Here is a 26,480-nt window from a genome sequence, read left to right as displayed (position 1 = left end):
CAATTAGTGCAATTCCGCAGACAGGAGGCCGGCTTGTTTTGTTTTTATGACCGAAGTTGCGGAAAACAACTCATGAAGTTTGACCCGCTAGAAGAGCAAGGTGCGCAAGAATGCTGGATATCCACCCTTTTTGGCCCTTATGTCCCTCCGTCGTCGGACTAAACTCGCCCCTACTTCCTCGCCGCCTCGGCCGTATCTAGACCCACAGTGTGTAGCACAGACCACGCTTCAATATTGAGCATAGTTTAAAAATGTCTTGTGTCAAGTTTACTGCAACACACTGCTGTAAGAGTATAACCAGGAAGCGAGGTAGGAGGGCAAAATAGGTTTAGCGCCACCGCAGCACGGGAGGGAGAATTACGCCCAGGAGCAAATGGATAAAAATAGACCGGAGGAAAAAAATAAATACCTGAATCGATTCTCTTGCGGACGTATCGATGCATTAGATCGTCGGCTGTTGGATCGATGCATCAATACAAAACGATTATTATTTACACCCCTACTGACTGACTGACATATCTGATTAATAAGACCATTTTATTTTCAGTTTACATGTGCTCGTTTTTTTTTTGTTTTTTTTTCCCTCTGTATTATTTGCTAACAGTTTGCTGCTAGTTTAAATTTCACATGGCTGAACAGATTTTATGTTGACGAGTGATGTTAGGAACCATGAATTAGAGGACCTACCATAGGGGGTTCTGAATTCAAAGAACAGAAGCAAGAATCAGCTGGGGGAAAATGAAACAATATAAATCTGTAAAGAATTGAAGAAAAGAAACTAACAAATTATACGTATGATTAAAATGTTTTGTGATTGATAAAATTCACATTAAATCAAACTAAATGTTATGGCATAAATGTTCTTAATATTATGACAAGAAAATGAATACTAAATCAAACGCATTCAGGAAGTTATTGTGAGGAGTAGCTTTGGGTTACTTGTCGGTCCTGTGATCTTGTCTTGTCTTACTATTAGACACCAAAGTGACCAAATTCACACAAACTTCTGATAGTTGAAAATACGTCAAAGAACTTCAGCTCCTCCACCAAAGACAGCAGTTACACATTAGAAGATGACATAGACTTATGTTCAGTAGCAATATTTAACTTCCATTACCATCTATTGTGAACTATAAATAGCAATGTCTCCGTTTCCCAGAATCCACTGATAAGTGACCTGAACTCATTGCTCTCAGGCTGGGAGAGAAAGAGCAATAATAATGGGTTGAGAAAATTGCAATTGCTGCAAACTCCATTAGGTCATTTTCCACAAAAAGCTTCCCATCACAAAAACAACAGGAACACAGTGATACAATTCTGCCATGTATTTTATTTTATACTTCCACTACACTGGAGAGCATTTAAAGTGCAACAGAAGGCTGAGCTCATGCTGATTTGAGAGCTTATTGCATTTAGTCATATGTTGTAAAAGGTGCAGAGGTCTGAACCTCTCACTGCTCCAAACGTCATTACAGTCAGTGGAGAGCAAGGCACTCCACTACAAGGGAGGCAGCTAATTGCTCTTAGTGATTGAACTTGCATACAGCAATAAGTAACCGAGCATATGAACACTAACATACACACCTTATTCAGACAACAGGTTGGGCTCTGTGAAGCAGGGTGTTAATAATTAAGGAGGTCCTGTATCCTGCACTGCAGAAAGCATCCTTAAAACATACAGAAGCATCTCATCCTTAGAGCATGTGAAGCTACAGCAGCTCCATTATTAAACCAATGCAGCAGACTCACCTTTTCTGTGGTGTTTCCAAGCAAAAGAATAAAAAAAGAAAACCTTCTGATCCCTTCCTGAAGTCAACCAAACATGAGCAGTTACAGAAACCAAAGATTATAAATAATCAACCATTCCTGGTTCAATTCACCCCCACCTTCCAGCTCACTGTTTGAGAATGGAAACAGTCAACATCAGCCTGTGATCCTACATGGATAGCCTTTTGTTTGTATACATACTATGAACTACCGGCTACACAGATGCTACTGAATAGAATAATAAACATAACATAATACATAAAGCCATGTTCTAATCTTTAAGCTAAATAAAATTTAACTAATTTAACTTAACTAAAATTTAACTTAATTTAACCTAAAATTTAACTGCACATGCAGACTTATTTATACCATTAGTCTCCAGTTTTATTATCTATATTCCCCTTATGCTTTCTTTAATATTATAACATTTTGTTATGAAAGGCTTATGATGCCATCTTTTTATTATTTCTTACTACATAGTTTGACTTTGATGCACAGCTTTAGATTTCCATCCATTGATCCACCTCATTCAGATAATGTAAGACAAACTCAACCATGCAAATACACAGTCATACACTAAAAACTCACCCTATTTTTGGTTAGGATATTTTAGTGAAGTGTCTATTTAATTTAAACAGAGAGTCTACAATAATAAACATGTAAATTATTTAATATTAAAGCAGGCAGGTTTGTTTTTATTCCTTTAGTTAATGTAAATAGGCATGTCATCAGTATAACGTGGAAGTAGGGCTGGGCAATAAATCAATATCAATATAAATTAGGATAGACACCTGGTCAATGTTAATATAATCTGATCAAAATTCCAATAATTTCACTGAACTCTGATCCAGAAACACATGGGATTCTGGAGGATATATACACAGAAGAAGAGATTTAGCTTCTTAACCTCATAATTAAATCAAGCAAGGTCAGTAGTAGGACTGACCTGCTTTTAAAAAGCTAAATAGAGATAGGAATTACAGGTTAATTTCTAGCTTGTAATAGGCTAACAAAACATGAATCAATAATAATTGCAACTGATTGATATGAAAGGCTTTTATCTTACAGCCATTTCAAACAGCCTATTTATTTTAAAAGTTATTTTCTTTTAATACACACCAGAAGACACGGAGAATGAACAAAACAGAGGTGTCTCGAGTCCGGGTCCCTTTGAAAGAACATAAAGCCTTGAACCCCTCAGTTTTGTTGGATTATAGACTAATTTTAAAAACAGAAAATTTAAAAAAGAAAGGAAGGTAATTCTGGAGTTTTCTTCTAAAAATTGTGTTAAAACTAAAAAGGAAACTAGAACTGGTACAACTAAAATAATTATACATAATAACTAGAAAATAACAGAGCGCAGACTTCTACCAAGCACCATTGTTGTTACTTAAACCTCTAGATAAAACTGGCTCATGATCTGGATCACCAAATTTAAATGAATTGTTCGTTGGCAAGAGGCAAGGATAAAAACAAAATTAAGTTTTCAATCGATCCTGCTAACAAGGCAACAACATTTCTTTTTGTGTTTTTGCTTTTAGCAAAATACCCCCAAACTTTTTGAGTCCGATGTTGAGGCCGTCAATAGTCTGCCACCCTCTGGTTTAGTGAGGAACTGCTTGTTGCACCAAATATCACAACGTTAGAGACTCTCAAAAAAAAAAAATCCTTTATCCAGATTATGATTGATTGATTGATTATAATTGTTCCTTCGCATGAGGGACACTGATAAAAAATTTTATCAAAATTCGTCCATAACTTTTCAAGTTATTCTGTACACTGACAGACTGACAGACTCCCCCCAAAACATAAACTTCTTGGCAAACATGACATAAAAACTTGATGATAATGATTTAAGAGCTGATATCCAAATATTTGTCATAGTTTTCTCTATAATAACTACAGACACAAGTACTTCCATTAATGGATCTTGTATTGTGTTGTCAAACAAACAGTGGCACATGTGTTGGACATTTTCTGTTTATCTTATTTACATGATACATACATGAGTTACTACTTAATGTCACAATGAATAAGATGGTCTAATATTTTCGGTCTGTGATGTCAAACATCCCAACAGTTAAACTTATGTTATCTGCTTTATAAATACAAACAATCAGCATTCTACCTTTGCACCAAACCATAATATCAAAGAGATTTAAGAAGCATCTTTAAACTAAATGCATAATTTTAAGATGCACCTGTGCAAAGCAAGGTTTATAGAAGTAGAACCTAATGTTCATCCAACAGAGAGACAGGTTTTAATCCGCCTCTCTCCTCTCCTTCCAATTCTGCTCCATGCTTGACCTGCAACCTCCCCCATCTGCGTGTCCTTCCTCCATCGCCTCTGTGACTTACAGTAGCAGAGGTGAGGAGGGTGAGGGATGAAGAAAAAGGCAGGAGGATCAAAGTCACCTAGTGGTTTGTTTCCCCTCTGCCCTACTTCTCTCTGGCCCGGCGTACTGGATGCGAGAGCCGGTTGTTCACTGTGTGTGTGTGTGTGTGTGTGTGTGTGTGTGTGTGTGTGTGTGTGTGTAAGTGGATATGACTGTGTGAGCAGCTTTCTGTTTGTTTGGTTGGTATGATATCACTAAAAAAGAAGTCAAGTATTTTATTCATTTATTTAAATAAATACTTATAAAAAAAAATGTGTCATCATAACAAAAATGCGTGAAATTTGTCAGAACAGTATGCAATAGTAGAGATTATAAGGAGGAATAAATGAAACAATTAGAAATGAATGTGCACCGTCTCCAGGCAGATTTTTCAATCTCTGAGGAAATCGGAATCTTCTGACAATAAAATGGATTATTAGCATAAATTCAGAAAGATTTGATCCGCTAATTATATTAGAGGTTTTCTTCAGCAAATCATGGTATTCTATCTCTATTGGTGAAAATGTTCATTAAATAAAATAGAGTTAATGAAAAATGTCCACTAGAAGTCAGCTGCGAATAAAGTTTCTTCATCAGTATTTCTAGATAGCTAACAATTGAGAAAAGGAGGATCCAAGAAAAGCAGTTCTGACTCTATGATGGGCTGAAATAGAGCCAGGAGTGTTTCGTGTTGGAGAGGTCAGCAGGGTGGAGGAGTTCAGCTCGAAGCTACGCATAAAAACAGGGATAGGCTGGGAGGTTAAGCAAAGAAACTCTTTTTTTAAGGTGCTGATACATGGAAAGGAGTAAAACAGTCATGAGAACACATCCACCACATCCCCCTATGAGCAGCAGATTGATCAATGCACTTGTCAGCTGTAAGATAAACCAAGGCCATGTTCTTCCCCAGATCGGGTTCTATGAAGACATGGACCTCCTCAGCCCAATGGTCCCATTAAAGCAGTGTGATCATAATTATTAAGCTACAGATAACAGGATCAGATTGTTATAATTTATTATAACAGTATAAACTCCCTCAAAGGATCATAAGTCAAATGCACCATTTCAAAAAAAAAANAAGATGCACCTGTGCAAAGCAAGGTTTATAGAAGTAGAACCTAATGTTCATCCAACAGAGACAGGTTTTAATCCGCCTCTCTCCTCTCCTTCCAATTCTGCTCCATGCTTGACCTGCAACCTCCCCCATCTGCGTGTCCTTCCTCCATCCCCTCTGTGACTTACAGTAGCAGAGGTGAGGAGGGTGAGGGATGAAGAAAAAGGCAGGAGGATCAAAGTCACCTAGTGGTTTGTTTCCCCTCTGCCCTACTTCTCTCTGGCCCGGCGTACTGGATGCGAGAGCCGGTTGTTCACTGTGTGTGTGTGTAAGTGGATATGACTGTGTGAGCAGCTTTCTGTTTGTTTGGTTGGTATGATATCACTAAAAAAGAAGTCAAGTATTTTATTCATTTATTTAAATAAATACTTATAAAAAAAAATGTGTCATCATAACAAAAATGCGTGAAATTTGTCAGAACAGTATGCAATAGTAGAGATTATAAGGAGGAATAAATGAAACAATTAGAAATGAATGTGCACCGTCTCCAGGCAGATTTTTCAATCTCTGAGGAAATCGGAATCTTCTGACAATAAAATGGATTATTAGCATAAATTCAGAAAGATTTGATCCGCTAATTATATTAGAGGTTTTCTTCAGCAAATCATGGTATTCTATCTCTATTGGTGAAAATGTTCATTAAATAAAATAGAGTTAATGAAAAATGTCCACTAGAAGTCAGCTGCGAATAAAGTTTCTTCATCAGTATTTCTAGATAGCTAACAATTGAGAAAAGGAGGATCCAAGAAAAGCAGTTCTGACTCTATGATGGGCTGAAATAGAGCCAGGAGTGTTTCGTGTTGGAGAGGTCAGCAGGGTGGAGGAGTTCAGCTCGAAGCTACGCATAAAAACAGGGATAGGCTGGGAGGTTAAGCAAAGAAACTCTTTTTTTAAGGTGCTGATACATAGAAAGGAGTGGAACAGTCACAAGAACACATCCACCACATCCCCCTATGAGCAGCAGATTGATCAATGCACTTGTCAGCTGTAAGATAAACCAAGGCCATGTTCTTCCCCAGATCGGGTTCTATGAAGACATGGACCTCCTCAGCCCAATGGTCCCATTAAAGCAGTGTGATCATAATTATTAAGCTACAGATAACAGGATCAGATTGTTATAATTTATTATAACAGTATAAACTCCCTCAAAGGATCATAAGTCAAATGCACCATTTCAAAAAAAAAAAAAAATCTTATGTTACGGTTCGCCTTCGCCTTGGAACACAGCTGTGCTTGAAAGTTTACAAATCCTTCCATTAAAGACGGAAGAAAAAAAACAGCTATCAATGAAATAAATTGAGATAGACCAAAGTAATAAATATTATTTTAATATGCACTGCTCAAAAAAAAAAAGGGAACACTCAAATAACACATCCTAGATTTGAATGAATGAACATTCTCATTGAATACTTTGTTCTGTACATAGTTGAATGTACCGACATCAAAATCACATAAAAATCATCAGTAAAATCAAATGTATTAACCAATGGAGGCCCGGATTTTGAGTCACATGCAAAATGAAAGTGAAAAACATTCCACAGCCTGATCCAACTTAACTTAAAACAGGTCAAAATGTGGCTCAGTATTGTGTGTGGCCACCATGTGCCTGTATAACCTCCCTACAATGCCTGGGCATGCTCCTGATGAGATGGCGGGCGGTGTACTGAAGGATCTCCTCCCAGACCTGGATTAAAGCATCAGCAAACTCCTGGACAGCCTTTGGTAAAACAGGACGTTTGTGGATGGAGCGAGACATGATATCCCAGATGTGCTTAATCCGATTCAGGTCTGGGGAATTGGCAGGGCCGTTCCATAGCTTCAATGGCTTCATGTTAAAGGAACTGCTGACACACTTGCCACATGAAGTCTAGCATTTTCCTGCATTTGACGGAACACATGGCCAACCACACCAGAGGTTTGAGGATTCCATCTCAGTACCAAATGGCAGTCCCGCTACCTCTGACGAGCACAAAAAAAAGCCTCCCAACACCATAACTGACCCACTGACAGACATGTTGTGTTGAAGGAAGTTGTAGGCAGCAGATCGCTCTCCACAGTGTCTTCTATCACATGTGCTCAGTGTGAACCTGCTTTCATCTGTTAAGATCAGAGAGTACCGGTGGCAAATTTGCCAATCCTGAGGTTCTCTGGCAAATGTCAAGCATCCTGCACAATGTTGGGCAGTGAGCACAACCACCATCTGCCGTTGGGCCCTCATACCATCCTCATGGAGTCAGTTTCTAACGTTTATGAAGACATACAGTATGCACATTTGTGGACTGCTGGAGGTCATTTTGCAGGACTCTGACAGTGCTCCCCGTTCCTCCTTGCTGGCTTCAGAATCTCTGTAAGGTTTTAATTTAGGAGTCTTCTACTGACTTGGAGGGTTTTTAAAGGTTGCCATCAGGCAATCTCAGTGGACTTCTGCCTCGTGTCCTTTAGCTCCTGCTGATGGTTCCTACACTTAGCTGAGAACAGACAGAGCCTTCTTTTTACTCTGGAACTCCTTTCCTTTCTCTTGAGATCGTTTGACTCTGGGATGTCTTTTAAATTACAGTTAACAATAATCTTATAACTTCTGTTTTTTAATCATTTGGGTTTCTTACGCATTCTCAGCATTTATATTGTTGTGTTAATCTATTGTGAAGCACTTTATGATTTTTTTTTTTCATCTGAAAAAGCCTTATAAATAAAGTTTTATAACTAGTTCAGTTTAGTTCAAATTACACCAAAAAAATCACATCAATACTGATTTGTCTTTTAAAAGTAATGAGACTTTTTGACATTCACCAAACAGCTTTGATGGTTTAATACGAAGCCAGCAGGCTATTTCAAACCTTAACACTAACATTTTCAAACTGTCACTTTGATGGAGCAATAAAAGCTTTCCACCACAGATATTATTGTTCAGCCGAGTGACGCAGAAGCTCAGCAGCTTCTTAGAGTAATGGCCTGCCCGCTTCTGAAGTGAACTTGTGAACACGCCTTCATAACTGTGTGTGTGTGGCCCGTCTGCTGTGCTGAAATGAGCTGTCTTCTCCAACTAAAGGCTCAAACTGCTTGCTGGTTAGTAGAATACCCACCTAACATTAATTCTGGTAGTCAGATGAGAGATTAATAAATCTCATAGCAACAGTGGAGGTTGTGAGTGCTGCTGCAGTCACAGTTTCTTTAGAGCTGCAGCAGAGGAGGGGAATAGATGTGATGGCGGCAAAGATTTGTGGATTTCTCTTCTTAGCTGTTGAGCGGTAGCTCCTGATGAGTTTTCATAACGGGGAACCCCAGTCAGAAACAGAGTAGTGAGATAACGGTTCTTTGCCTCATGGGAAGCGTTTGATTGAGAGCAGCGGTTTCCAACCATGATCCTCAGGGACACCTACCTTCAGTGGTTTAGATGTGTATCTGTTTCAACACACCTAATCCAAATGACTGCTCCTCCTCAGCAAAAGAAACCTGTTAATCTTTCATTCATTTAAGTCAGGTGTGACACAGCAAAGAGAACAGAAAAACCTAAAACATGCAGGAAAGGGTCCCTGAGGAGTAGGGATGAGAACCACTTCCCTAGAGTGTGAGAGGGATAAGATTGTGAGGAGAAGGATGGGGCTGATCTTTTCTCTAACAGTGAGAGGGGACGTGGCAGACAGGCTTCCTGCTTACCGAGCAGCTGTATAACAACTCAGACGAAGGCAGTTCTTCATTTTGGCCCGATTAATTATGTAAATGAGTTGCGTTTTATTTTTGGGGTTAAGGTACTAGAAACAGGCAAATGTTGAGAACAGAGTCTAAATGTGATTGTAAACCATGATCCTGACAAAGAAGGTCCTGATTCTCCTCAGCAAGTCCAGACACTGTCAGCGTATTTTTTGAAAAATGACCAAATGTCAGTTTAAAGGTATACTATGCAACCGGTGTTGATTTTCCAGCGAGGCTCCCCCCAGAGGGCGAAAGTAAAAGTGCACTGTCGTAAATATGCTCAGCTTGTTTTGAGCTTAGCAGACAGGCGAACGCAACGAATCACCATGTCTACTGCGGTAAGTGACTATTTTTTTTCCAATTTTCGAGTTTGAAAATTAAGCATGTTTTCATACATTATTTGTTATGCAAGTGTCTAAATAACAAAGATTGTAGTTAGCCAAGTTCTCGCCGTAAAGCAAGACCGACTCTCGCGATGTACGAGACTTCTGAGCCTGTGGGCGCGGGCCGAGGGCTCCTGCAATTGCAAGTACGATATTTCCCCTACAGACCACCAGGGCGGCCGAGAAAACGTTTGTTCGACCTGAAATGACTCATTTAATCATCCAAAACGTTATGGAACACATTAATTAACTGGAAAATGTTGCATAGTGTGCCTTTAAGTTTGTAGGTGTATAAAAGCTGAACCTGTTCCACTATCCAACTCTGGAACCTGCGTTCCATGAACAGAAGAGATGCCGAGTTTTTATTTTGCCTCAACAGCACAGCTCCTTGATCTTGGACATGTTGAGCTCCAGTGACTGAAGTTTGCCTTTGAAACCTTTGTGTTTTGGATTTTAACCACTGAATACAATCTGTTGATGCTGCACTTTACACGTCTCTTAAATGCTTTGAGTCAGAAGTCATCTGTAAGTGAATCGGAGGATGCTGTTTGAAAATAAGTTGGTGTGAACCACAGATGAGGGTCTTTTTAGATCATATCTTTTTCTCTATGGATATACTCGCCTTTTACAATGACACCAACAGGCAAATGTATCAAACATTTGAGCCTTGAAAAGATCAACATTATTAATTTGTTAGACCCTGGTTCAAACAGCTGCACTAACAGATCTGCAACATGGATTAAGACGAAACCTTATGGTTGGATTAGTCATCTGTGGGTTTAGATTATTTTCCCTCTAACTTGTTTTAAAGATTTCTTATGTAAGACCCTAAAACCTAGTCTAGTGATCTGAGTAATGAATCTTGTGGTGTTTAGGCTTTCTAAGTGGTCAATTAGTTCAGAGAAGTACAATATATGTTTGGTCTATTTCCTGTTCTATTGTCACAGGGCAGCTGTTCTTAAGCTGTGTGGGATTTAATATACGAATAGTTGAAGATAAGAAGATGAACACGTCAATCAACCATCAGGTTTCATTGTTATCCTCATATAAACGTTATTGATTTTAAATCTCCATCATCTGCCAGCCTAACATCGGTTATACTCTAAGACATGCGTAAAATTACCCCAAACACACTTTTAGTTAAAAACCAGCATTTTTTAACAACTTAACACACACAAGGCACCAACTTCCTCCGTTCATCATCAGGTCCTCTCTAGCCTAAAAATACCAGCACTGCTCTCAGAGCTTCTAACAAGCAGACAATTTCCCTCTGTCTGAATCAAATCGATCTCTTTTATGAATCCTACCATCGTCGTCCTTGCTGTGGGTGTTCTGGGGACTGTGGCGCATCCTCTCTCCACGGCTGGCTGGGCTTAGGTCCGACACCGCTCCCAGATCAGGTGCTAGCCACGTGGGCTCGCTCATCTCTGCCTCCTCCTCACTGCTCAATGAACTGTCATCCTAAGAAAACAAATGGAAGAAATGGTTCATGCTTTAGTGACAAATAAGGCTGATCTGACTAGAAAACAATGATATTAATATACATTTTGTACTTCTTTTAACTTCTTTATTTGCTGCACTCATATTACTACAATCCAAAAAAGCTTCAACTTTAACATCAGTGAAAGCATGAAGCCCTGAGCTCGCAACTCAAACAGAACATGCAAACATCTGCTGAGAGAGAAACACCCGCAGGCCTCGCTGAGAGCAGGAAACATCACACTGAAAGGATTCCGCTTTAAAGTCTGGTCTTTTTAAACAATGAACATGCTCAAGCAAACAAAACAGTGAGGCAGAATAAATAAAGCTGCAGCATCTACTGTAACAACAGTGAGAGGACTAAATGAAGCTTCAGAGGAATTACTCAGAACATGCAGCCACTGTTAAAGCTGAAGCATGTGAAAGGAAAAAAATCAGAGAGAGTGTGCTCCACACACTGTGTGAGGTGATTTATCAGTGAGAGATACACTGGGTGATGGAAAACAAAAATACCTTCACCTCAATGAATAATCTGTATAGTTTTGATTAAAACTGAGGAAATGAGGGTGGTTCAAATTAGTTTAAACCAAAGTTTAAATTAATCTAGATTGACAAAAATGTAGGTTTTTGTTTAACACATTTTAATGTAAACAGAGAGGGATTTTAAAAAGCCATTAAATTTGAATTATGTGTGTGAAACATATCAGGAAGCAAGTTTCTCCAGATCAGACTCCTACGGTCTAAGATCAATTTAACATCTAAATGTTTTACTGTAAAATACATTGTGTGCAGAATTATTAGGCAAGTTGTATTTTTAAGGAATATTTTTTATTATTGGGCCACAATTGTGTTCTCAATCAACCCAAAAGACTCCTTAATAGCAAAGTTTCATATTTTTGGAAGTTGATATATCTCACTCTCATTTCATCAGACCAAAACACGTTGGGTAAATCAGTCTTCAGATATTTCTTGGCCAAATCTTGAAGTTTTGTCTTGTGTGTCTTGTTGAAAGGTGGCCTTTTTTTTGGCTTCTCTTACCTCGGCCAGGTCCCTGAGTATTGAGCACCTTGTGCTTCTCGGCATGGACGTAGGTTTGCATAGAGACCATAGGGACATGTCCCTACCAAATTTTTGGAACAACCTACTTGTCCCTACCAATAATTAGATGTGAATAACATGTTTATAATTTACAATACAGCTTTGTTGCACGTAGAGGGGATGGAGAATATTGACAGACATTTTCGTTTATATATATTTTTTTTTACAATTTTGGTATAATTCTTGCTCAAAGTGGGTCGCTCTGTGAGATAAAGACATGTTTTAGAGTCTCTATACTCCAGTTAACAATTAATTGATTACTAAATTTGTTGATATTTCAATAATCTATTATTCTGATTAATTGTTTCATGATGTGGGTTAAATACAGTAACTACAGCCTAGATGACTTGAAGAGTGAAATTAATATTCTACATGCTCAGTGTCGGTTCCAGTGCTAAGGTAAATATAATACATTTATTTGGCGTCCCTTGAATCTATTATTTTTCTTAGTTTCATGATACAGAGAAAATATTTAAAAGATAAGTGTGGGTTTTACCTCTGCACAATTGTATATCTTCAAAAGAAAATACAGGATAAATCCAGATATAACAGACATATTTAGACTTCATTTTGTTTAATAGGCACAGATTTACTTTCTGTCTTAGTGGCTGGTAATTTCAAATGCAAACCTTTTCAAAGTGGAAAAAAGTCAAAATTCCTCATTCATCAGAGCCGATGATGCTTCTAACATTGATAAACAGCATCTAGTGTGTGTAGTGCTTACAAATGTTGTACAAATGTAGCAAGAAATGCTGCATTTCTCTAAATAAAATACACCCTGATTTTTACGTCAAGCATAAAAAAACGAGCATGCATATTTTTGCATAGACATCAGACCAATAGTGTCCCTACCAAAGTTGAAATCAGACCTAGGCCCTTGCTTCTCGGCACTCCAGATATGTTGCAGCTCTGAAATACGGCACAACTGGGGGCTAATGGCTTCCTGGCAGCTTCATGCTTGCTCCTTCTCAATTCATGGGGAGTTATTTTGCGTCTTCTTTTTTCAACATGCTTCTTGCGACCCTGTTGGTTAACCATGAACCGCTTGATTGTGCAACGATCCCGCTTCAAAAGCTTGGCAATTTCCAAACTGCTGCACCCCTCTGAAACACATGCGACAATTTTTGACTATTCAGAGTCTGTCAAATCTCTTTTATGACCCATTTTGCCAAAATAAAGGAAGTTGCCTAATAATTAAGCACACCTTATATAGGGTGTTGATGTCATTAAGCCACACCCCTTCTCATTTCAGAGATGCACACCACCTGATTTACTTAATTGGTAGTTGGCTTTCAAGCCTATACAGCTTGGAGCAGGACAACATGAAAAGTATGAAAAGGATGATGTGGTTAAAATATTCATTTTGCTAATAATTCTGCACACAGTTTATAGCTGAGCCTTGGCTCTCCAGATTAAAATGGCTTTTCTCACCACCTTTTATCTCCTGTTTCTTGCACATTTTGCAAAGCTTGCCTTAAAGCCTTAATGGAACATCTCTTTTCTTTTTAAATAAAATTTAAAAGTGAAAACATCAACATTTAATTTCTCCTGAGCTGCATGAGGTTGCAGGGTCTGTATTTCTGTTTAATCAAACTCTGCAGAGTCCCACAGGTTTACTAGGTGGAGTTTTACAGATAAGAAGAAATCTCTGCGTATGCATCCTTAACATGTCTTGTAAAACTGATTTATACTATAGTAAGAGCTTACATGGGGTTCTAACTAGGTGAAAGTGACAGAAAATGGTTTCCCACCCTTCCCCGTAATTCTAGTTTTTCCATAAAGGCTCAGATTAATGACTACAGAATTTTTTTTTTTTTTTTACCAACCCTGGAAGGGCTTTTCTACAGTCACGCTTACTTGCATAGTTTTCTCATCCATTTATAAAACAGCTGCTCTCTCTTTATATTTTATTACTATGTTTTTTTTTTACCTTTCAGATACTTTCTTTCTGCTCTGCTTTACAAATTAAATGTAAAAATGTTGTACCTTTTTTCAATTTAGTATTTTTTACATGCAATCTTTTGTTTCTTTACTTCTTTTGCCAATGTTACATTCATCTGGTGACATCTTCCAGGTGAAGATGTGTGCAAGGATTCAATATAAATTCAGGTTTTATTTCAGCAGCACAATCTCACCATTAAAAATTTAGGGAAAAAATTCATATTTCATTTAGCATTTACTTGGCATGGAGAAAAATGCAGGTTAGGAAATTATTTTAATCATTTCACACATTTGTTGGGAATGCTAACAGTGCTGTAAAATAAATGTTAAATGACCTGTACTTATATAGCACTTTTCCATGTCAGGAGACTTGACCACAGAGCTTTACACTACATTCAGTCATTTATCCATAAACACGCACTCACACACACACTGATGGTGGCAAGCTACATCAGTGAGCCACAGCTGCCATGGGGCTCGCTCACAAGCAAGGCTGTGGTACACTGGCGCCACCAGGTCCTCTGACCACCATCAGTAGGCAATGCAGGTGAAGTGTCTTGCCCAAGGACACAACGAAAGCTGGGGCTTGAACCGTCAACCCTTCAATTTCAGGGCAAACCTTTACATCCAACACCACTGTTACCCCGAATAAAATAAGTGTAACTCTCACCATTCTAAATTTTTTGTTAGTTGAACAAAGTTTCTGTGAAATTTTAATGGTTAATCAACAACTTCCTGTGTCCCTGTGGCGTAGAAATAATGACTCGTAGAAACAGATTTTAACTGCAGCGTCTAAAACGAATCAGGAGCTGCATTTATATAGCTAAATTAAACCTCCTACACTTCAAGTTTGACTGGATAAAATACTTTATTCTTTTGTTAGTAAAGTCATTTGAGGAAGAGCAGCCTCTACTAGAGTATAATGGTAATTACTAAATAAAATAAAAACAAGCTATTTTTTTAATCTTGAAAAACAAAATACAGTGATCACATACGGTAATTAATAATAAATGTAATTATAGTGACCAAGCTGAACTTATGCAGTATTGGCAGTCTTATTTTTAAAAAGCAAACAGTTTTAGTTACAAGTTACTTCTCCAGAAGCAAAGTAACTATGTAGTTACATTTTAAGCATCAGAATCAACTTTTATGGCCAAGTCTGTGCGCACAAACAAGGAACTTGATATTTATTTTCCATCACTCAAATCACAATGAACAGGCAATAACCTCACTAAACTAAACGATTAAAGCAGGTAAGGAGAGGATACCCAGTAATAGCAGTATATACTGTACAAAAGTGTATTTCTTTTCTAAGTGAAAAAAGAGAGGTGTAGGGTAAAAACCTTATCTAAAAATGTGGATGGCATTCCTGTTTTCAGTTTAAATACGACTCAGTTTATCAATTTAATATAAAAGGATTGATTTAAACTGATGAAATAATCAAAGTAAAAACATTGTGATCTTCACCGTTTTACCTGAAAAAACATTTTTTCATAGATAAAATAATACAAATACTGACCAGTTATATTAGGAATATGGATATCTGAAATAAATTTATAGACATCCAGAATGTTTATTGCAGATGTGTCATTTTGTTTGAAAGGGTCATTTAGACAAAGAATTTTTTTTTTTTTTTCAGATATCAGGAATACATATTCAATAGCACTAGTTCGTATCAAACTGGCTTGCCATATTGTGACTGTGTTAATATTACAGGATTATTTCTTGAATGGTAGTAGATAAATGTATCTATTTATTTGAAACGTTCTTGCAGCAGGTGAAAATGAAGTCTAAAAACGGTCTAACATTTAGAACCTGTGCATAATCATGCGTCCCGCCTCATGTTGATTCAGTCTTTTTTTACACAATAAATAAACAAAGGCTGTTTGCAGCCGCGCTTCGGACGTTATCATCCCAATAATGGTTATAATTATCGGTTATCAGGCCCATAGAATGCCTTCAGATTGTGCCAGTAGGCTCATTAGGTTGTTATCATCAAGTGAATCCTAATCCTAAACCTAAAGTAATTCAGTTTCCCCCGTGGAATTAATGAATCTATTGATGTGTAATCTGAAAATAATTTCAGTAGTTCTTCATGTACTGTAAATATAACTAAACAAAAATAAAATGATCCACATCTCGCTCATATTAAACAAACCAAAAACTAGTTTTCGTGAACATGCTTTGTGAAACGGACCCCTGGTTTTCTTGTGTTTTATCCAGAGTGAGGAATCCAGAATGGTATGAAGAGGTGATTTCACACTCTACTGGTCCATCACTAAAGAATTTTAAATTGAATTGGTACCCTTAAACCCAGAAAAGACTATAAACAAGTCACAGAAAAACTAAATATCGAAAAATAGCAGAAAGTGACGGAAAAGTGATGTTAACCAGTCTGACAACACCTCCTTCCAGGAATAAACCTAAAGCTGAGGTCACAGTAAGGCCAAACATATATTTCTCTAACAAAAACCTTTAAATGGATTCAGATGGCACTAATCCTTACTGTTACATTAAGAGCAACAGGGAAATCCAGTTTGGAATTAAAGAGGATGATTCGGTCATGAGTCCATGAGGCATTAATGACCCATGCCTGACTGATAACGTGGTTTTTCAGAGGAGGACCTTCCCTGGACTCATCATGCTGAATCAGCATCCTCGCTGCAGCCAACATGACTGAATCCACAGGCAGCATCTGCACAGATGGGCTATCGAGGGAACTGTCGCTTTAAATCAGGAAGGTTTCAGGTTTATCCAAAGAACTCAATCCATTATCAACCTGCTTTACAACAGGAGCTGAAAATCCACAGGGCGTTTTGATGGAACAGAGAAGTGTTAGGAAAATAATCCTATATCTGTTCTTGCCATTAAATTCCTGAAGGAACCAGTTCATTGCAGGTGTTAGATACTCAGGTGAGAGGTAGTCTGATTGTGTTAAATGTCAGTTGCAGATTTGAATTTCACACTTCAGCTCTTGTGTCACAAAGCATCTCACTTATTCTTATCTGTGATTTCATTTACACTGCACTGATAATACAGAAACATGCAGAAGTATTCAGATCCATAGAACTTCCATGCATGCAATTTGGTTTCATATAACACACCAACTCTATGTAGTGAAGCAGAAAAAAAATGTGCCATGCATTTGCATTTAGTCAGCCAAATCAACACCTCATTTAACCTTGTCTTGCTGGAGGCCTTTTGGGCCTTGGATCTACCAGCTCTGAATATCTAGAGACTGGTGCTATGTTCTGTTTTCCTGCACAGATTAGTTCAAGCTTGGTTAGAGTGGATGGGGAGCCCATCAGTTCTGATGTTTGGCCACTGACTATCTGTTGGGTCTAGCCCCAGACAGGTACATGCTTTGATCTATGCCAGTGAATTTCAGCACTGGTTGCATGTTGATGGTCACAGTCCTCCTGAAAGACGAACCTCTCTCCAGTTTCAGGTCTTCTGCAGCCTCTAAACCAGAGACACGGATTAGCAGACCAGGTTCCAGATCTTGACCCACCTGCTGGCTAATCCGGACCCAACCTGATATAAAAAATGTATAAGTCACTGCATGTTGTCAGACGACCTTGTTAAGCCTCACTTGCGCCGCTTCTCTTGTTTATATGGTAAAACCCTCCGGAGCGTCCGGGACCAGCCGATGAGCGAATGAGCCATGCAGTGGAACAGAAGGAGAAGACCAAGAAGAAGGGGAGGATTGCTGGAAGATTGAACTAGTGAAAGAAAAATGAAATGGTGTGCTCAAAGATGACCCTGCAAATTTTGAGTATGTTTGGCTCAACCTGCTGCTGTGAAGCAGGATTCTCCACCATAATTATTTTGAAAAATAAATATGGATGAATGAGCACCTTGATATGTACTTGAGAATGGCTTTGTCGCCATTAAACCTAGGTTTAAAAGCTTTGCAGGGCAGCCTAAAGACTACTTCTCTCATTAAGCCATAAAAAAGAAAAAGAAAAAAAACTGGTCAGTTCAGGTGTTTAAAAAATATGTGAATCAGGAAATTGTCTATGTACCAAACTGAACGATTGTTGTTCTCTACTTCAAAAAACACTTTAAAAAATAAAATGGAAAAATTTGACATTTTTAAAAAATGTCTTTATTCAAAAAGTCCATCTATAGCATGGATGCATAAACACTTCATTTTATTTCAGTGTTAAATGCTGTTTAAAGTAACAGATTATAATTAAAAATGTCTCCGGACCTTTACTGGTTGTTGATTTTCTTTATTCGGACCCCGCTGATTTTTAACCCCTGCTCTAAACAGTTGTAAAGTGCATGGAAATGACATGTGTTGTGAATTGGATCAATATAAATAAACTGAATCTAACAACAACAGGAATCTAAAAATTGTGTCTCCTGGAATTTGAATCAGTGCATCTCAAGTAACCAGGGGCCTCTAGGTTATAATTTGTAATTAGGGACCTTGTGAATGAGGGCAATTGCACTTTAATTGAGAGATGGAGTAAATGCAGCTCAACAAAAATGCAAGCCCCTCTTCAGATTTTTAAAAAAGTGGAGAAAGATGTAATTTTCTTTCCACTTTAGAATTAAACTCTGCTTTTTGATGGTCTATCACATTACAAACAGCATTAAAAGTCATTGTAGCTCAGATTTAAGACATGGCAAAATGCTGAAGATTAGGAAGTATGAGAATGTTTTGCAGCCCCACATCCTTCTGTGTCTCTGTTTGTTCAGATGCACCGCTCCTTTGCTCATAACAAAGGTAAGAGAAACATGGACTGAACTAAAATTGTCAAGGATTGTCTAGCTGAACTACTTTTCACATCAGTGTGTGAGTGTGTGTGTGAATGGGTGAATGAATGTAGTGTAAAGCGCTTTGGTCAAGTCTCCTGACTTGAAAACAGGCGCTATATAAGTACATGCCATTTACCATTTACAATTTTTGTATGTTATTTTGATCAAAATGCAGAGAGTCTGCGTCAGCGCAAAATGCCTCCCTTAACCACACAGGACTTCAACAATCTTCTACAGAGGATTGCTGTCTTGGACATGCAGATTAACCAACAGTTAACCCCCTATCTAGTTTTAAACAGCAACTCATTGGAACAACAAATAACGAAAACAAGAAACAAGGTTCTGCTTCTAATGACAATAACGCTTCTAACAACAATAACCAACAACCCAGATCTGAAAAGTTGCCCGACAAGGCGTTTGCAACATTTAGATGACAAAACCTGGCTGAGGTTTCAGCTAAACATGACTTCTTCTCCAAGTATCAACAGGTGCAAAAAGCCATTTGCTCCCAAAACAAATAATAAGAAGGACCCACTCAGATTAGTGAGAATTTTGGGATTCTGCTAAAAAACAGATATTCGGCCTGACAAGGTGACCTTGAAGAGAACAGCCAACTTTCAGACAACACAGGTATTACGACATTCAGCTTTCTCCAAATTGGCCTCATAACAAACCAGCTGCTAAGCCGAAAATATTAATAGTAACTGATGATGCTGTGAATGAGATTAAAACGTATGCAACAAGAAAAACACAGAAAAGGTGAATGTTGGCTTTACCGTGCTTTCTGAAATTTCAAAGAGGATCACAAGTATCACAGAATTACATCAAACGTTGAAGAAGTTCATTATTCAGATCAGAGCACTGAATCATGTTGCTGAGAGGAAATCAGGAATATTAAAGGAACAGCGTCCATTCCTTTGACCCCAACAAACAGACATGAAATCCCCATAAGCCTTAAACAGCATAATCTCCTGTATCCAAGCCAACACTTCAGCTGAATCTGTCCACTCAACAATAATTAACCATTGTTGGAAATGAGAAGCTTTGACAAATTGGTCCTTCAGAACTATGGACCAATCTCAAACTTCACCTTCATCAGCAAGATTATTAAAATAGTTGTGTTTCAACAGTTAAAGGCCTTCTTAACCATTACAAGCTGTTTGATGTCTTCCTGTCAGGTTTCGTTCCAACCACAGCCCTGTTTAAGGTGTTCAGTGACATCTGTGTAAATTCAGACTGTGGGAGATCCACAGGGCTGGTAATACTGGACCTAAGTGCAGCGTTTGATACTGTTTATCACTAGATTTTATTAGAGTGTCCTAAAAAACTTGGTCGGCCTTTCTAGTACCGCACTGGACTGGTTTAAATCCTACCTGAAGGACAGGGACTCCTACTGTATGTGTCAGTAGGGAACTTTAAATCCAAGACCCGAAAAATCACATGCAGAGTTCCTCAAGGCTCCTTTCTGGGGTACCTCTTATTCCACATCTTTTAGCAAACAACAAGATCAATTACGATAACTATGCAGACAGCTCCCAGCTTTATATCACAATGTCATCAGGTGACTATGAACCCATTAGAGCATTGGCGAGATGCTTATAACAGACCAATATGTGGATGCACCATCATTTTCTACAACTGAATAAAACTGAGGTAATAAACTTCAGAAACAAAACAGAAGAGATTCAGAGTTAGCTCACAGCTTCAGCTGCTACCACTAGAAGAAAATGATTATGGCCGAAATCTTGGTGCAATGATGGGCTCAGACCTAAACCTTCAGAGGTACATAAAGTAAGTTACTAATTCAGCCTTTTATAACCTGAAAAACATCTCCCAGATTAAAGGACTAATGTCCAAGCAGGAAACTAATTCATGTATGTATCTTTAGCAATGCAACATTGTCTTGGCTAAAAAGTATATCAGACAGTTTCAGCTGGTCTAAAACACTGCTGCCCGTGTTTTCACTAGAACTAAGAAAGTAGAGCACATCAGTGGGTCCTGAAGTCCTTACATCTGCTCCCTGTATCTCAGAGAATAGACTTTAAAATCCTTTTGTTAGTATATAAATCACTGAATGGATCATCGACTCAATACCGATTTGTTGTCAGTGTATCAACCTTAAAGAACACTCAGGTCATCTAGTTTAAACCCACTCTGTCCACCCAGAGCTAGAACCAAACATGGAGAAGTGGCATTTAGTTCCTATGCTCCGCTTATCTGGAACAACCTCCCAGAAGACTGGAAAAGTGATGAAAGCCTCAGTTGTTTATGTCAAAGTTAAAAACCTGTTTGTTTAGAGCTGCCTTTAAATGCTGAGGATAAACTATTAATTGAGGGACCATTAGTTTAAGGTTGTGATCCAACTGTTGTATTTTATAACCTGCTTTTTATGTTTTTATCTTTATTTCCTTTTAGTCTCTATTTTTTTTTTCTGTTTCATAATACAATTCACGTAAAGCACTTGCCTAGCTGTATCTTTATCACTGTAAATCTTTTTCAGTCAACAGGTTAATAGAAACTGTTTCAGCTTTATTAATGAATCAATAAGGCTAATATTTCTTTGTATTTAATCACATTAAGACGGCCAACAAACGTTGTTTTGAGGTAGAAACCAGCTGCAGGCAGGAAAGCCTATGAACTCTCAGCATGGCATTTCAATCAGCTCCAAGACTTTTCTGATGCTGTTACTTCCCAGCACCAAGGCGCATGAATCAACTCTGACAGATGATCAAATCAGAGCTCGCTCTAATCTACTCTTAATTCCTGTTCAAATACCATCAACAGCAGCCCTAACAGCTCCTTTTCACCCGCAGAACAACTTCAGTGATTCCATCTACGTTTAGCTTTCTCTAAGTCTTTTTATTGTGCTTCCAGATGATGCAAACTTGGCTCTCTTTGTCTTTCTACCTGGATTTATAATTATTACAAATAAAGAACCTTAATTAGCATTTCATTTAAAATACTTGTTCAAGCATAACATGCAGTTTTGGAAAGGATCTCTTAAAACCCTGTAGTTTAGCCTTTCCTCAATCTATCCGTCTTTTTTAATGGATAGATTGTCACTGTTTTCAGTGTGATAACTGCGTTGTTACATGTAATCATTACATTGAAGTAAAGGTAAAACAAAGGAGTTTGGGTTCGTTAAAAATCTAGGAAAAATATTTTTAGCAGACGATATCTCCAAAAAAACTAAAAAAAACTAAAAGCCAGTTAAGTGCATCTTGCATAAAAAACAGACGACAAGAGCTGGAAGTAGCCTACCACTTCATCAGACTCAAATGTAACCATCCTCGAGAGAAAAAAAATAACATGCATTTATCAAAAGGTTCTTTATCTGCATGAAATGATTCAAGTATTTCTTTTAAAGAAAAAACGTAAAAGGAAGCATAGCTAGAACCTGATGGTAGCCTCAGTCAAACCCACTTCAACCTGTGTTGGACTAGAGAAGGACCGTAAGAGTAACCAGAAAAGAAAACAACAAGATAAGAGGCTGCGGCACATAACATTACTAATATGGACCAAATTGTACTGATTTTATGTTAAATTGATTTTATGTTCAATTGATTTTATTGATAATATTCTAGGGAAAAGGAAGCAATGATATTATCTCTGTAACCCTGTTGGCTTTTATATGTGATGTCCCTTAGATCTTCTTAAAAGACTACAGTTCGTTTCTTTGGTGGAGAGGGAAAAAAATGCACTAAATGTTCTTTTTCAGGGAGAAAAATATGAGGTCTCTTTGTGAAACATGAAAATGAAACTAGATGAAAAGCAAATCTTTGTAAAAAAAAAAAAAAGAAAAAAAAAAACAACATAAAACTGGTTTCAAATGGCCTTGAGCTACATTGTGGTAATAAATAAACACTATTTAAACACCCATTTGAACACAGCTGTGCCACAGGCTCTGCAATGTGTGACGTAAATAAATAATAAAGACTACTTTCATAAAGTTGTTCTTTTTTTTCTTGCTTATTTTGTCCACAATAGAATCCAGTGACTGGAAGCTGGAGGCTGAGCATCACTGATTTCATGGGGAAGTCCAAAAACTCCAGAATAAACCTGGACGGGTTTTAGTATAAAAAAACACTAAACATCCAAGCCTTATTTAAACCATCAATGTTTAAACCATGCGCATAAAATATGAATCCATACAAATAAGATAATAAGACATGTGCTGCTGCTTTTCATTATGTGTTCTTGTTCCCCTCCTCATCTTTTTTACTCCTAAAGAACCAACATGTTGATCTGCTTTTCGATTTCAACAAACCAGTATATGTCTGTGTGTTCATGTATGCGTGTGTGTTCCCAGATTTCCACAGTAAAACAGACGGATCCGGTTCAGTAGACCAAACCTAATCAAGTTAACCACCGGACAAACGGAAGGAATCATCTTCTTCCTGCCTGGGCTCATCTCCTCTCCTCACTTTGCCTCCTTCCAGAAAATTAACCTGTCTTTGTGAATCCTTTATTTGGTTCTTTTCTACAGCCACTAAAGGTTCAGCAGGTATGAACGTCCTCGGCCCACTCTGAGGATGTCCTTTAAGGGCTAATCAACATAAACGCATGAGGGAAAGTAAGACATGGACCAATATATGAATCATATCTGGTGATTTCATTACTCTATTTCATTAAAAAAATACTTTCAGAGCTGTAGAGCAATATTTTTTTCCTTTGTGTCACACTGATTTGTTTTTTCAAATCAAATTAATACGATACAAAGATAAACTCCATCAGTTCAAAAATTTTACCTATTAAAGGAGAAAAATTGTATTAAATCAAACCTAACCCTGCATGAACATGTAAAAACAAGAGTTAATTGAGGAATCACATTTTAATATCAGCAAATAAATTTGGCATTAGTCATCCTCTGGCCTGATTACTGTAAAAGAAATCACTGGAAGAGTAAATTAAATATTTGACAACCTGAAGAACATATTATACCCTAAACTAAAGAAATACAAGAAGAGATGGGAAAAAACGTTACTGATATCTGTCAATCTGCAAAGGGTTGCAAAGCCTTTCTAAGGCTATTGGACTCCCCAGTGGGAACTATTAGCAGCAGACAAAACATGGAACACTATAGAACCTTGCTTGGAGTGTTGGGTCAACAAAATGACCTATGGATGAAATTAAACATCAATATTCAACAACTCACCAAGGTCACAAGAAAATAACCCAGACATCTCTCCAGGCTTCAATGCCTCAGCTAAGGTCATAGTTCAAGATCAAACTGTAAGAAAGAGAAGGAGCAAAGTGGACCTCACTGCTGACCCCAGCAAACACAATGTCCGCTTCCCATTTACAATAAAAACCTCAAAATGATCTCTAAAAGTTTTTAGGAAAATGTTCTGATAGATAGGGACCTTTTTAAATCATGATAGTAAGACATGGTGGTGGTAGTGTGATGATCTGTGACTGCTTTGCTGCTTCAGAACCGGAACAACTTGATGCAGCTGATGGATTCACTGATTCTGCTCTTTTCCGAAGAATCTTGAATGAGAATCAGCAGCCTTATGCTTGTGACCTAAAGGTCCACCTCTATTTAAAAAAACAACAAAAAACATTAAGATATTGGAGCAGTCAAGTCAGTGCCTGGAATTAAACGCCATTTAGACTCACTGACATGACCTTAAACATGACATTCATGATAAACCTTTCGATGTAACTGAATGGAACCAACTCTAAAAGAAGAGAGGGAGAAATCGCTCTACCTTTAGGTAGAGCGATTGTTACAGGTCCCAGTAACAGAGGCAGTCGTTACAGAGGCAGTTGTTATGGAGGCAGTGATGGGTTGTTAAGGTTTTAATTGGAATAACAGCTTAAGGATAAATCTGTGCAGAAAATAAATCTGAAGGAGAGTAAATACTCACAACAGAGCTCAAAGCATGCGTAAAAAAATAATTTAGCTATGGAAGATTCAATCCACAATAGCTGTTTATCATCAGATCAGCTTTAAAAAGAAAATAAATACAGATGAAAAGATTTTTGCCAGTTTCTGACTGTTTCATTAGAGGATTACTGGAGTCATTCAGACATTCCTGTGAAACTCATCCTGGTGTAGTTGTTTTGTTTTGTTTGTTTTTTTTTGCTTTGAGTTTGATTAGTTTTCTTCTTAAAAGCAATTTTACATGTATTCCATTTAAAAATCAATGAAAGTGGACACTGTCTCTGGGTTTTTCTATAGGTTGGGGGGTGGCTGCCTTCCTGTTCCCATTATTCTCTTTGTCTTCTTTGTTTTAGCATGATGGTGCAGAGCTGGACCCTGAAGCCTTGCAAGCCTTTATACTGGCATCCTTCCACCTGCCTGCTGCACCCCCATCATCTTCTCATTTATCTCCCCTTCATTCCCTCCCCCACTTTCTCTCCTCTATCCCATCGCCAGGCCAACACCATTCCCATCTTCTGCTGCCCCCCCACCTGCCACCTCCTCTAGCATCAGCCCCTCTCTAACCGCCACCCACACTCCCACATTGTTCCAACTCTATCTGCACAGCTTTCAGGGTAGTTTATTCATAACCGTAGGGAGTAAAGGAAGGTCGCTCTCTCCATCACCATCATCGTTTCAAGATTTTGCACCACTTAACAGACAATAAACAAATCATGGCATGGATACATCAAATCATGCAATGTTGAAAAAAAAGTTTTGTTGGAACAAATTTGCATTTTTTTTTAAATCTAATATACTGAGCTTAGCAAACCGAACTTGATGATAGATCGTTAAGAGAAACAAGAACCTGCTGCGTAATGTGATAGCAGTCCCTGGTTACTATGGTGATAAACGCCCATCTCCATAAATATCTGCATCAAACAGGCAGATAGAAAGACAGGCAAGAATGTGAGTCTAAAACCCCCCCAAAAATTGTAGTCATATAATTATTGTCTGTTTAAAGTGAGATTTAGATTCTAGTTTCAGAAGAAAGTTCAGTCAAAGTTTGGGAAATACTTGAGAGTGAGGAAGGTTTGGAGGGGTTAGCAGGAAACCAAAAATCCTTTATCAGGAGAATATAAAATAGATGAAAAGAGATTAAAATAAAGTTCAGATAGGTGAAACTGAACAGGTGGGATGCTCAGGGGAGCACTTGGTGGCAATATTGACTTGCAACAATAAGGTCCTGGTTTGAATCCTGGTCCAGGTCCTGCTCATCATTGCCTTTCCTCACCTCTTAGCTAGTGTCTGTTTAAAAGTACAGTTACCTGATTAGTGTACTTAAGTACTTTGTTTTAGTATCTTTACTTCACCAGAGTATTTTTTGGAGGAGAACATATAACTTTCTACCCCAGAACATTTCCAGGAAGCTGCATGTTACTTCTTCCTTTTGTCTAATCTAAGCTTTATAATCCGCTGTTGCTGTTTTTCTTTCTTTTCAGCAAGACAGATAGCAGCTCTTGGGATTGAATCTGGACACCACTGTTTTAGAAATCTGCATTACATTCCACAAATGTGAGAAAGTCAGACAGATATTTGTAGTTTGTAAATTATATTAAAGTGTTAGTTGTTGTCATGTGGACAAGCTGTTCAGTAGGATCAGTTCTCAAATCAGAGTTTTGTTTTCTTTGTAGTAATACATTCAACCTTTAACCTCTGTTCCTTGGGTAATCAAGGGAAATCAAGACCCTCCTATTTTCTTATTGGTTTATTTTTTCAAATGCAATTCAATTAAAAAATACTTTATTAATCCCAAAGGGAAATTAAATGTTGCAGTTACTCATAGGCTATTTTTTATCCAGGTACTGATAGCTGTTGGCAGGAAGGATATTCTGTAGCTGTCTGTCTGGCAACAGATCTAGAGAAGCCTCTGACTGAAGATACTCTGAAGAGGATGCTCACTGTTGTCCATAATGTTATTCACTTCATGAAGAATT

General features: G+C 37.9%; 1 protein-coding gene across 1 annotated transcript in view; it reads right to left on the bottom strand.

Annotated features, from left to right (window-relative positions):
• Positions 1–26,480, bottom strand: part of nol4l (nucleolar protein 4-like) — a 123,264-nt gene that overhangs the window by 41,485 nt on the left and 55,299 nt on the right. The window contains exon 5 of the mRNA XM_015393587.1: positions 10,640–10,793. Coding sequence (XP_015249073.1) covers positions 10,640–10,793 — 154 coding nt within the window. The remainder of the gene's footprint in view (positions 1–10,639; positions 10,794–26,480) is intronic.

The sequence above is a fragment of the Cyprinodon variegatus genome, unplaced genomic scaffold (assembly GCF_000732505.1).
Source record: "Cyprinodon variegatus isolate N-32 unplaced genomic scaffold, C_variegatus-1.0 Scaffold649, whole genome shotgun sequence".
In the NCBI taxonomy this organism is placed as follows: domain Eukaryota; kingdom Metazoa; phylum Chordata; class Actinopteri; order Cyprinodontiformes; family Cyprinodontidae; genus Cyprinodon; species Cyprinodon variegatus.
The sequence above is the reverse complement of the archived record's forward strand: the minus strand, read 5'-3'. Positions and strand labels throughout refer to the sequence as shown.